This window comes from Ischnura elegans, chromosome 2 (genome assembly GCF_921293095.1).
Source record: "Ischnura elegans chromosome 2, ioIscEleg1.1, whole genome shotgun sequence".
Taxonomy (NCBI): domain Eukaryota; kingdom Metazoa; phylum Arthropoda; class Insecta; order Odonata; family Coenagrionidae; genus Ischnura; species Ischnura elegans.
This window is the reverse complement of record NC_060247.1, coordinates 78,594,664-78,607,934: the sequence shown is the minus strand read 5'-3', so window position 1 is coordinate 78,607,934 and position 13,271 is coordinate 78,594,664. Positions and strand designations below refer to the sequence as shown.

General features: G+C 36.9%; 2 protein-coding genes across 4 annotated transcripts in view; both read right to left on the bottom strand.

Moving 5' to 3' along the window:
• LOC124154019 (cytochrome P450 6k1-like) overlaps positions 1-13,271 on the bottom strand; it is a 32,203-nt gene that overhangs the window by 8,675 nt on the left and 10,257 nt on the right. The window contains exons 1-3 of one of the 3 annotated variants that reach the window (XM_046527495.1): positions 8,988-9,099; positions 4,173-4,415; positions 1,013-1,321 (exon numbers count right to left, since the gene is read on the bottom strand). In XM_046527495.1, the coding sequence (XP_046383451.1) occupies positions 1,013-1,321; positions 4,173-4,392 (529 nt within the window). In that variant the 5' untranslated portion in view covers positions 4,393-4,415; positions 8,988-9,099. Of the gene's footprint in view, positions 1-1,012; positions 1,322-4,172; positions 4,416-4,674; positions 4,914-8,987; positions 9,100-13,271 lie in introns of those variants that run through there. The other 2 variants (XM_046527494.1, XM_046527496.1) reach the window with 2 other exon arrangements.
• The window catches only part of LOC124153187, a 37,419-nt gene continuing 35,393 nt past the window's right edge, over positions 11,246-13,271 (bottom strand). Inside the window, exons 15-16 of the mRNA XM_046526288.1 lie at positions 12,116-12,367; positions 11,246-11,629 (exon numbers count right to left, since the gene is read on the bottom strand). Of these exons, the coding sequence (XP_046382244.1) occupies positions 11,442-11,629; positions 12,116-12,367 (440 nt within the window). The 3' untranslated portion in view covers positions 11,246-11,441. The remainder of the gene's footprint in view (positions 11,630-12,115; positions 12,368-13,271) is intronic.

The following is a 13,271-nucleotide window of genomic DNA, read 5'->3' as shown; positions in this document are numbered from 1 at the left end:
ACGACGGGTGAAACCAACTAGAGTCAAATAATGGAAAACAACCATTCTATTTAATGACGGGATTACCTGGATTTCATGTGGTATTTCACGCTTTTCGATTTTTAAATGACGATATTTATTTTTCGCGATTAAATGAAAAGTGAAAATTTTGCAAGCGTGTGAAAACGCAACGGTTATGTATGAATGCTGGAAAAATCCCGTTAAGGCCGTTTTGCACGGTACACGGGATTGCGCAGGTTAGAGCTGCATTAATTTCTAAAGTGGCGTGGAATTGCGCGAATGCATGAACGAAATTAGAACAGGGGCTATTTTGCCGTCTCGCATCCACGCATTCTCGCATGTGTTCTAGCAATTCGCCGCTTTACACGACGCAATTTTGATTGCGCCTTCGCACGTACGTCAGATTGCGCAATTCCGTGTACCGTGTAAAACGGCCTTTAGACGTCATTCTGGTTCCAGCAGCCGCTGTGTGAGGTCACCTTGGTGCGAGGCTATGAGCGCCGCTACGATACATGCTGCTAACAGGTGGCGCTTGGGTTAAATAACGATTATTAATACCCTATCTAACGAAGGAAACTTTCCGACCTTAGGCAATTTTAATAGGTGATTACTAAGAGATGATTGTTTCCCTAAGATCTGTGCCACATGCATGCATTGGTAATCTCAGACGAATTAAAACTCCCGACTACTCGTATAGCATCTAGGTCCCTGTGACGTCACGTGGAGTGGAATCGCATGGGCGCCAATCTGGACTTTTTCAAATGAGGTTAAAATTGACCTTTAACATTCGTCTAAACTGGGATTTCTAAAACCAAATAATCTGTATATTATCAATTCACTAATGGTGGGTAATGAATCGCAGTTATTGCTTTCGTTTTCTTAGATGAAGGAAACTACGCTATTGTTTTTGCAATTTGAGTTTATTTGATTAGTGTAAAATGGAATTAACGTTTCAACCTTCAGTGCCATTTCACGCCATTGGGTAGCTTAAAAGAACACAGAACACACCTACCTGTTCCGTTGGCTATCTTCTCTATCACTGATGCCAACTTCTTCGCCTTATCCACGACGAGTGGGTACATCACCTTCAGCTTGCCCGAAGAGAACGCTGGGCTGAAGCCGGCGCGTAGGGTCTTCCATCTCGATCCCCGCGCCATGAAGATGTTCTTCGCGACATAGGGATCTTTCTCTGGATGCGGATTCCCTATGTGGTGCTGGAAGTTGGTCAAGGCATTTCGGATCATTATGTCTTTGATGAGTTTCGGGTCTATGATGAGTATCGATGGCTGTAGGGCCATGTAGATGCCCGCAAAGGGTTTGTCTGTGAGAGGAAAAGGTATTCTTTTCAAATAGTCATATCACGATCTCCTCACATCTGCGGGGAACAAAAATTACATTTGATGAAAGGAATTTTTACTTTTTGTAATTTGCGTTTGTTTGGGAAGATAATATTGAAGTGAATTAGAGTGCATACGAGCGAAATGGGAAGCGGATAGGTTGAGAAAAGTAATTTTGCATGGAACTAATGCTCCAGCCATGAACCATTGACCTACTCTCGATATGGGGATTGGTTGAGGTAGTTTGCCAGCGCGATGATAACTGACTTGCTTTGGTGAAGTAGGTATGCATTTATAACTAAATTTTCGCTCAAAAACAGATTGACCATGATTTGGTGAATTAAGCATTAGAAAATGATGAAATAAATGACTTGCACAGTTTTTTTCTGGGTATTTTCCATTTGGTCTTTGTCGCGTTTTTAAGTAGTGGCTTTTTCTGTTTATAAATTTTAATCGTGTGTAATTCTGAAGCAAATGTAATTTCTGTGACTATTTGAGTAAAATGTTCACATATTGATTTTAAATGTATTTGTCGTTTCGATTTGAATGTGTATAGATTTAAATCATATGAATATTTGCTATTTATTATTATACCTCACTCTAACTTTTTCTCGCATTTCATATTAATTTCTATTTTGCGTAAAAGTGAAAAATATCTTGCGATTCATAATTCTCTCATGCCGAAAAAATTAACCACTGTCTTAATGGGCACATTCGACTGAAGGCTCATAGTTTGTTAGTAAAACGTAGAATTTCTTCTATTTTTTCCTGAATAAGGAGCGGGTATACGAAATCGATTACCATCCAGCTGTCTCCAAATTGAATTATACATAAGTAGATTGCTCAGCTTTAAGTTGACAAATACTCTCTTGCTCTCTCAACGAATTGTCTTTAAGTGATGTTTATAGTGGGGGATATGCCGTTAGCTTGATTTGCAACACAGCTTACGGAATTTCACATTAATAAAATGTTTATGCATTGGTTCAAGTAGCGTAGCATTGAGATACGAGAACGCCAACTGTTGCGAAAATAATATCAAAGGATTCAACATAAATTTTTGAAATGTTTTCATGAAGATAGATAGTTTAATTAATATTCTACTCGCACTCCTTAAACTGGAAATAAGACGAGGTTTTATTCAGAATCAACTCTGGTTAATGCCGCAAAATCTCCTGCAACCAGAACTATCTTAGCATTGACCGTAGCCACTATCTATTTTCTGTGAACCGAGTGTTTCTTCATGTGATGATAAGGTCCATTAATTAGTTTATGGATGTTGAAAGTTAGTTTTGTCTTCATCTTTAAGAGAATAATCAATGTATTAGATATGTTTTGCCTCAGTGGTTCATTTATCGACCCTTCGGAATACTTGATGCAAATTTGATTTATTTGATTCGACGCTGTTGTAAATCCTTACAATGGAACTGACATGAAAAGACATATTTTATGTATTATCAAGTTTTTAATCTTTTTAGATAATCTGACCCTGGGTGGAGGAATCGTCGTGAAACTATGAAAACGTTGAATCTTTATTTTTGATTACTTAATGTCTTCTCGGCTGAATAGTACGATCGAGGTGGGAGAAGAAAAAAAAGGTAGGAGATTTTTCATTTTGCATCACTTAGCTGACTAGTGTGATTGGCTACAACGATTGGTCATGTCTCTTTGAAATTCCTCAGGATATATCGCTTGTAATAAGTGGTATAATAAAATAGCAAAGGAATGCAGTGGGTCGTGTTGAAAATTGTGTCATATCTTGTGCTGTGTTCTTAGTTCCCTTCTGGGCTCGCAGTCCACTCTTTTCACTCGCTATTCGGCGACTGGTTTGCAGTTTTTCGCCCTCTACATCATTGTCTATTTGTTCAACAGCTTTTCGTGCCTGCCTTTACCTTCAACCTTTTCAGTGTGCAAAGGTTGAACGCAGTGTTGCAACTAGTCAAGTTGACTCCTGTAAATACGTCTTTTAAAAAATCATTTTTGACTTTTGAATAGTGACTAGGGGCAAAATTGCACTCAAATTGTGTTCCTAATTATGTTTTCTTTTGTTTGAATTTTTTAGCGACTTTTGCGTTAATGATAGGTAGCTCGAGTACATTATTTGACTTCAGCCGATGCCGTTCTAACTACCTTAATTTATCGAGAATATTGTATCCTTATAACCTTCGTACGCCCAAACTCTGTCATAAAGTGCAGGCGAAAAGTTTAATCTAAGTTGTCATCACATCGTAAAGCTTATATCCTTATTATTTCCTGCATACGTATAAACCTTGCCTGAAATTACGAGAAAAAACTCCTTGAGACTAAGTCCTAACTCGTGGTTAATGATCGAAAAATGTAGGTCGAAATCGATTTTTAATAAGAATGGAAAGCTCAACTTTTCAGCGAAAATCGAGAATTGAACCAAAAGATCGATTCATTCGAAAAAATTGACGGTTCTTAAAAAACATAGATTGTATAGAAAACATATTTATTATTCATTCGAAAAACATTCAAAATACACATTTGAGTATTTTAAGAAATATCTATTGTTTGAGATGCTTTTTAGATGATCGCGCCTTTAGAGCGTGCCTTTATAATGTTATCGGCTTTTGACAGAAGACTTTCACGTGGGACGGATGACGATATCAAAGGCCGACAGAGACGCTGCTGAGATCAAACGAAATTGTCAAGATCTAATTAAAAAAAATCGAGTTTGGATTAAAACTCGAATGTCTTTAATCGGTCTCGATTTCCTCGATATTCAACTATTAAAACTCGAATTTAGGTTTTTCCATCAGTACTTGTGGTCGACAGACTTCTATTTCCAAATTTTTCTTTCATTCGCAAAGTCCTTACCTGAGAATTCTCGGTAGATGTCGTGCATCACGTTGCCATAAGGCCGCTTGCCCATGAACACATCGGTGGCGTTACCGAAAGGGAACTTGGGCGGGATGTGGGGTATCCCTTTGCGTCGCCAATAAGATAGGCGCCAGAACGCGTACAGGATGAAGCTGGTCACGAGGATTGTCAATCCTGCAACGGAGACCTGCAGTAGGCCCCAACCGGAGACAACCATGGCTGCGTATCAGTTGTATAATCCTGTATGGGTGAAAAATAGCAGTGGACGAGATTTTTGTTTGAGGTAAGAAATGTGGGGAGTCTTAAGGCATTCTTATGTATTACAAAAAATAGAAAATTTTAGCATGATTGAAAAATAAACAGACATAGTGGATACGTAGTAGGCTCTTTAATAGCCGTAAAAAATCCCATTTATAGCATAGTAGAAGAGTTCATTGAAAAGTTCAAATTCGCATGCAATGTATACATAGATATGAATTTGGGGACATCAAAAGCTTACCTTTAGAATTAGGACCTTGGAAAAGTAACGGGTTTATGGTAATAGCTGCCAAAAATGTAAGATTAAAAGCATTATATAGAAAAGATTTTCATCGATTATAGGCAGGGCAGCGCGTAACATGTAAGTTATTCCCAGTTTAGCGTGTGAGCCCTCTGATGTACCCGAAGGCAACTGGGGATCCACAGACAGAAATGTTTGAGAATTGGCGAGTCAAGAAATGGGAGAGGGCAAACGCGGCTTTGAATTCATTGGAATATCAAAATCGGAATGGTCCTCGTATTCTTTCTTTTGCGTTGATAACAAAATACTGGGAATAAATATGTCACGACCTTCAACGAGGATGCTCTTAAGTTCGATTTAAATCATGCATAGTCATGCATTTTTAAGTGGTAAGCGCAACGATCTTTGATTCTTCCGTGTTATTTATCATTTTAATCAGTCTCTAACTCAAATTTCTCTGATCTACTTTTAACTGCAAAACCAAGTCGCTTACATGTTATTCCTTCGTTATTCCCAGTTTTCAAATATCTCAGTATAGAATTCCTTTCCTTGCTTAATTTTGTTCAAATATTGCCATTTTCATAGTATTTATTTCAGGCTATTTATATATAATTTTATCAAATTTTTTTCTATTTTCGTATTTAGATTGATGAAACCTTTCTTTTTCCGTAATTACAAATAGACAAGTAGAAAGAAACAAATAGTTAAAAATTCGTTTGTTATTCATTCGGAAAACACTCAAAAAATAACATTTAAGTAACAGTGAAAAATCTACTTGGAATACATGATTGAATTACTAGTAGGAAAAAAATTACAAATTTACGCACATTTAAGTTTTGGGATCACCGCTTGGAACTATTCGGCTTCGCTAAAATTTTTAAGAAAGATCAATTGATTGAGATGCTACATAGAATATCGAGCGCGTGCCTTTCCGCTCTTAGCCGCCTTAAAGAAAAGTCTTTCACATGGGATAGATGGCAGTAGTGCATGACTCTGTTGAATAATTGTTTAAACTCTCTGAATTACTATGCGTTAAAAATAAGACACATTTTAGAATGATGTTCCACGTCAAATTTTTAATAATGGTTGCTGGAAATTGGGGTTGTGTAGAATCTGAAACTTCTTTGATACATTCATAAAATGTTTCCAATCGCCCTCGAATTTTTCTTATCTTTTGAACCGTAGCAATATGTATTTGTAGGTAACACAACCACAGATATATTAATACAATTTTTTAAATGTTACTACCCAGTTTTCGACACTATACGCGATGTCATTCTCGAAGGAGTCGACGTTCGTACCTTTGAGAATGAAATAGTGTATAGTGTTGCAACCTGGGTCAAACCATAAAAAATTTGTGGAACATACAATTATAGTGTACTTATTTGTGAATATGTTTCTTGTTACGCAGTTCCACCAAATATCGCCATTCACCCTTAAGTTGATATTTATTTGTAGTTAAAGGCACAGCTATTTGTAAAATGTTTGCTAACTATGGTGTAATATTGTTATTAGCCTATTTGATTAATTTTTAAAACATTTGCCTTTTTATAATATAAATATTGTATGCAAGTTTTGGCCGAAAGAGAGTCTCATTGCCTTGCAGTTTGGGAATCTTCGGTACGGAATATCTGCCACTCTCAGAGTACCAATTTCCGTGATACATATCATGCGTCATCCAAGGGACATCGCCCGGTTTTTGATGGCCAATCCTTATTTTTCGTAAAATTTCTGACGAGAATATCTGCGAATCGCGAACTGGATTACGTTTCGGGGAGGTATTAGAGTAATAATAAATGGCACTTTTTACTTTTCATACTGGTTTAATACTCGGCAACCGATTTCTACGTCAGTATCAAGCATTAAAGTAGTATAAAAGTATAAAAACACTGTATTAAACTAGCGTGGAAAGTACATAGTGCCTTTCATTATTACTGCGCATAACTTCCACATAGTGAATTCACCTAAAATCAACTTCACTGAGGTAGTTGAGGTTGCGTGGCGAACTAAAATAGGCCTCTGGCGATGCAGGCCTGGGATTTTCCGGTATTCTGGTTCAGCAGTTCAGTTTTGCTTAGCCTCAGCATACCGGTTCAAGCTATATGATAAATTGGTGCACGGGGGAGTCGCATTTGAACTGGGTATCCAGCGCTGTTCACGCCGTAGATTCTAATTTGGCAGATCTTTACATTTATTTGCACTTAATGACGCTTTGAGAAAAGGTAATGCAAATGTGTGATCGTGGCTCGTACAAATATCATTTAGATACTCTCACGAATATGCTTACTCTTTTCTGTTCTGTTTTTGAAATCCATGGCGAACAGTGGCAGATCTATGGGCTATGACCCCCCCTTGGGTATCCAATTTGCCTACACTAGATAGAATGGTAATTTTTTTTCCGACCCCCACTGCAGGAGTATTTAACCCCACTCTTATCCCTATCCTGGATCCGCCTCTGATTGCAAACAATACATTGTTGGGGTGATTTTTATTCGAAATATTAAATGGTATGCTTTCATTACACAACTACGTAATTTAAATTATATGTTATATAAATATCTACATTAGGATCGCACCTAAACACGTAAGATCTTCATCTAGGAGCACACATCTAAATATTTTTTCATTATGAACTTGTAGATGGCGGTGTTGTAGGAAAAGAAGTTCAGCTAAAACAAAGGTCCAGTAAATAAGTCGTTTAATCATTTAAAGGCCGGCTTTATAGAATGCGCAGATTAAAACAAAGGCTCATTAGAAAATCCAGTTCCATCTCCTGAGCTGTTGCAACTTCAGGAAATTCTTAACAAATATTTATTATATATTACAACATTCAATAAATATTAATAAAAGCTATAGTAAATGAGTATTTCCTGGTTTTTAATAAATTTTATTATCTCTGGAAAAACGAGTTTTGCGATTCGATCCCTCCTAAAATTAATCAAACGACGAAAAAAAACGCAATTTCTCTGAAAAAAGCGATGAAAAACTTAGTTGCCTTCTGATTCGAATTCAGTTCTTCTTGGCCAGGAGCCTTGCGACTTCACTAATTATTACTTGGTTTAAAAGGAACCCCTCACCTTGGGGATTTTTTTCTTTTGTTTTGCAACGGCTTTCCTACAATGGAGGTGATGATTTCTGATCCTCTTTGTATCTACCCATCCATGGACCCGGCTGAAAATCGGTACACGTCTTATTCGTCCCATCCTGTTGTTAACATCCTAACGAGTAAGAAAGAAATGGTCTTAAGTCCTCGGAGCACGTTCAAATAAATCGGCATTACCATTATTATTCCTGCATACTGATTAACTACGAGGTCCATAGGTACAGGTACTATCTCTTACGCGGTAATTTTTTTTCATTTTGACGTGCAAACCTCAGTCGACGATTTAAATAGTAACTTCCACTGATTATTTGATGCAATATATACATCTTCTTTTCCGAGTGAAATGGTAAGTTTGCGCCTTCCAACAGGTGAAAATTTTTGGTCGGAGCTAAAGAATTGTCGGGGCCCGAAACGTCGACCCTATTGTTTAACCCGGTAGGAATCCCGAGAATAGTTCATAGTCATCTTTGAAAAATATGCGGGCATCCCTACACTCTCGATTCGTCATTCAGCGGAATATTTACTCATGAATAATGTTGGGACTGATATAATTCAATTAATGCTGAATAAAATAATTTTTCTCCTTTTAGCAGTTAGAGAATTGATTTAATGAAAAAGAGAGTTGGGAATTTTCCACAAATTTATTTATCATTGTTCAAGTGCCGACCTTCAGGTCATTCCGAAGTACATACTACCTAACATGACGGTCAGGTCATGTAGTCTTTGAGAACGACCTGACGGTCTTGATAGATTTGATTTGACGGACTAACCTGATGGTCAGGTCAGGTAGTCTTTGACAACGACCTTACGGTCTTGATAGATTTGATTTGACGGACTTGATAATGACCTGAGACCAACCTGACCTGATGGCCGAAACGCGTCAAGCCTAGTTAAATAAATATATGGAAAATTTCCATCTCTCTTTTTCATTAAATCAGGATGACATTCCACTACATTTCGCCGGACCCGGTTACTTTTAGGTGGAGAATTAGTAGTATTTGCTCTTCTCTCTTCTCGAATTTCATGGTTATTTTTTAACCCAAACCTCTTCTAAATTTTCATCTGACCTTTTCTTTTAACTGCGAAAATTCCGAATAGAATTCGGGGATAAAATACTGAACTATATTTAATATCGAAGGAATTGAACTCGGTGGACTTGGTATAATTTTATGAAAACACTGGAAATATTTTAGCTGTGAATCATTCTTACCGTTAACTGCGTACGATCGTCCTCGGGCGTCCTTGTGTTCTTTCTTGATTTGGAGGGAAGCCATTCACTCTAGTATAGTTCTTTCAGGCTCGTCATTGAAACTGCCTTCCTTATCTCTCGGTTGTGCCGAAAGAAATGCTGGGTGAAAATCATTTCTGATTTCTCGTAAACACGCTGGCGATTTAGATAAGGCATGCGCCCGAGGCCGTTTGGGGTCTAAATGAAAAAATGTCTCCAATTGCATAGGTGTGCGAGCATTATAAGTTTCTACGTCGCCGTCACGAAGAGTGTTTAACCATCGTTAGAAAATTTAAACATCCCTACTTTCTCGCTTCATCATTAATTCACTCGCTTCATCTTGGCTTACAAGTAACATTAGGACTGATATAATTCAATTAATATTGAATGAAATATTTTTGTGAATATAGAAGTTACAGAGGTGATATCGTCTGTTGTATGCGAAGCATTGAGGATCAATTGGATAGATAGTGTAAGTAATGAGGGAGTCGTAACAAAGGTAGGAGAGAAGAAAAGCCTCATGAAAAAATTGACCAGAAGACCATCTTGAGACGTAATAGCCTAAAGATGAAAATCGTCGAGGGACAAATATATGGCAAGAACAGAAAAGAAAGAAAATATATGAAATGAAATATAAGGAACCAGTAAAGAGGGATGTGATGAGCCTTACAAAACGACCCTTTCTCCCCTCTTTACGACGCTCCATCCTTCCTCTTACAGCAGCTTCCTCCTTCAACAGCAGCAAATATTTAAGGAAGAGCTGGGATGCACTTGAGAATGTTATTGTTACAACGATACGAGTCGTGCTCAAATAAATTCAATCGGAAGTTTGCAATGTCTCATTTAACTGATGTAAATAACTTCCACCACATCATGCCACATATCATACAAGATATTGCAGATGATGGTTTTATCTACTGCGTAAAAATATAATATGTATAAAATATAGCATGAATAAAAATGGCAAAAATGAAAGGATAGCTATATCGTCAAAACTCGATTTGTAAAATTGAATTTTTTTATGAATAACATTATATTGTTTAAATTTTATAAAAAAACATTAATAATCTTTTTAAATTCTGTGCCTACGAAATGATGCCTTTCTTGCGTTCATATATTCCTTTCCGGAGATAGAACGTTTATGCGAAGCCGCTTTCGTAAAATTGCTGTCGTGGTAAATCAACGAAAATAACGCCCTCGCCAGAGATAGTCGACACTATTCCCTTCCTAATATGAAAGTATTTTCCTCCTCTTTTTTCATCTTGCGATGCCATTGGAATAAACTATCGTTGCATAGGTCTTCAAAAAAACAATTCTTGATAAAGTTTAAGTGTCATTTGATCTTCTGAGATTATTTTCTTTCATCGGCCTATAAAAAATTAGCAGATTCTCAAAAGATATTGACAAATGTTAATGAAACGACATATTCAATTGAATACAATGGAAATTTATCTGGCAGCGCATTCAGCCTGAGCTCTTTAAGTGTATCATTTTCAGTGACCTTATCTTCCACTCGCGATGAGAGTTTATTGCGATACTTAACTCTATAAGTAGCCTTTGGGTGTGAAGATTGCTCCGAAATTTGCTCTTGGAGTGTTTTATTACTTGTGTGACATTGTCTATTGTTTCGCTGTTTGGATGAAAAATATTATTTGAAAATAACTTCATTAGAGAGACTGCGTTAGAAATTTTGGTAAGGAACCAATTTTACAATATCAAAATCACTCTTTTATCAAAAATTGAAAAGAAGTTGGGTTGATAGGGCATGTGACATGTTTGACTGCAATTCCAATGTGCGCTCAGGTTTGAGGAGACCGTGGTATCGCACGAAAAACTAGACGCATAGCTTCCATCGATCCGGCGGCAAGTCGTGACCACGCATGGCCAGCCTCGCTGTTTGTAAACATATTTTCCCCAATGAGTGATGGCAGCTATTAATTGATTAACGATGATCGCTTTGCAATGATCGCTGCTTTCCCATAAGATTTTGAGGATAAAATCAAACTTGTAAGCAGCAAAAAAAACTTTTCTAAAAAAAAACATGGGTTGCTTAATTCATAGGTGGACTGCATTACGAGGGAGAAGGAGGGATCATTTATAGGGGATAAACTTGATAACTTACCTCCCAAAAATTCTGACAACTAGTGAGAACCCCTTGACACTTCCCACTGCTGGGCTGAAGTGGCTGAAGTGAATAGGGGTCTTGTAAATAGCGGGATGAAAAAATTCAAAGTCACTAATACTTGATAAATAAATTTGTTTTATTGTGTAGTTATTATATTAGACACATACATCCCCTGTAGGGGAATTAATTTTTTTCATGAAATACCCCTCCTGCTTTCCTCTTGGGCTGCCTTAGAATATTATGTTTTAATAATTATTTTGCGCGGTAAAATATTTTCTACCATAACACGTTCGATTGTGAGACTTCATTGGCTACGACGCGGCCGAAGTTTTTCTCTTGTGGACTGTCAACAGAAGACCTTCGGCTGGGGCGATTATGAAAGAATTCATGTCGTACGGCAGCTCCTTCATCTCTTTCAGCTTGTCTGGAACCGAGAATCGCACCTTGGAAAGCATGTTAACCAGGCTGCTTTTGATTTGCATCTGCGCAAACCTCATCCCTGAAAAGCATAGAAATTCGTACTATGGGAGTGAAGTATAGAGCTCGGAAACACTTAAATTTTACGGTTACAAATTCTAAGCTAGAGATAATTTAAAATGGACTCACGAGGCTAAGTTTTATGCTTCGGAAGTTTTTATTATGCTAATAATAATTATGTAACTTTTTAACTGCTAACTTCAGGCATAACTTCTTGAAAAGTTTCAATTATGGAAAATTAAATTATAAAAATTTATTAGGTCCACTTGCATATTTAAATAGGCACGACCCGGGTTTCATAGCATAGTTGCATCTTCAGATGACTTTTCAATCATATCCTTTTATAACAAGTCGGTTACGGCGGTAAGGATATTGATCGGAAAGGATAATTAGACTCAACTCACCGCACTCAGATCCGATAGTTATATGGTCGTGCTTCTCCTTTTTTTCTGAGATTTTTAAGTATTTATGAGGAAAATTCATCCCACAAACAAGTTACGGATCTCACCTATGCATAATCTTGGTCCTTCTCCGAATGGCATGTAAGTGCATCCAGGGCGATCATCCTTGCTGTCTCCGCTGAAGCGTTCTGGATAGAATCTGTAGGGGTCCTTGTAATACTTGGGATCATAGTGAATGCCCAGTGCGGGCACTAGGACGTGCATACCCTTCGGGATAACAAGGTTGTACTCTGGGTTGCGGTACTCCTCCGTACAATACCTATCCAACACGGCAAGGGTCGGATATTTCCTCAGAGTCTCTGCAGAAAAGGTAAAATTGTTTGGAAAGGATAAAAAAAGAGTTTCTTGTGTATCGTACGACAAAACCCTTACCTGAAAAGTAAATGTGAATTCTAAAAGCATCTCAATTTTAAATTTAAAACTCATATTTGAGTCACCGAGTCAATTCTTTAATGAACGCAGCTAAGCTGCTGATTCAAATGAAGTTACTTACTACATTTACCTTTTTGAAATGCTGGTATTTGTATGAGTTCATTGATTAATTTTTAATTGTCCTTTGAAATTAATGATCATCGCATGAACATATTATATTTTTCTTTGTTTCGGTCAACAATTGAAGGGCTATTAGGACCCTTGTGAAGTATTTTGGTCTTTTTTATAGAGATAAGTTATTGATCGTAGCTTTTAAAAACTAAAAATCGCTATGAACTCATTTTTAACAGAAAATTAAGAGTCAAATGAAAATGTTCAATGAAAATTAAGTTTTGGTATATGTATTATTTCAGCAGTGCGGACGTAGATTGGAATTTAATTATTCTAATTTTTTCCATCCGAGTTATAGTGATTCAAATGTAGCTAAATATATATTACGATACAGCTATTCATCTTTGGCAGAATGTGATGATAATTCCAGTTACTGATACATTTTTATATCTAATGAATAGAAGCATTGAGGAAGATGAGTGGTAAAGTGCGTACAAAACAGTTAGTTCTAATATCCAAAGTTTTGACTATAAAGTTCCTCTGAAACTCTTGGCATTAAATTTTAATTCATGTTTCTTAACATCAGGTATTCTATCAACTTTACTCTGAAATTTTTTTTCTTTCGATATACATATCCTCGTTATGTGGTATTAATATTTTATTGGTTCATTGTTTACGAAGGTAATGTTTAAAATTGCAGATGTTCAGTGTTTGAGATAC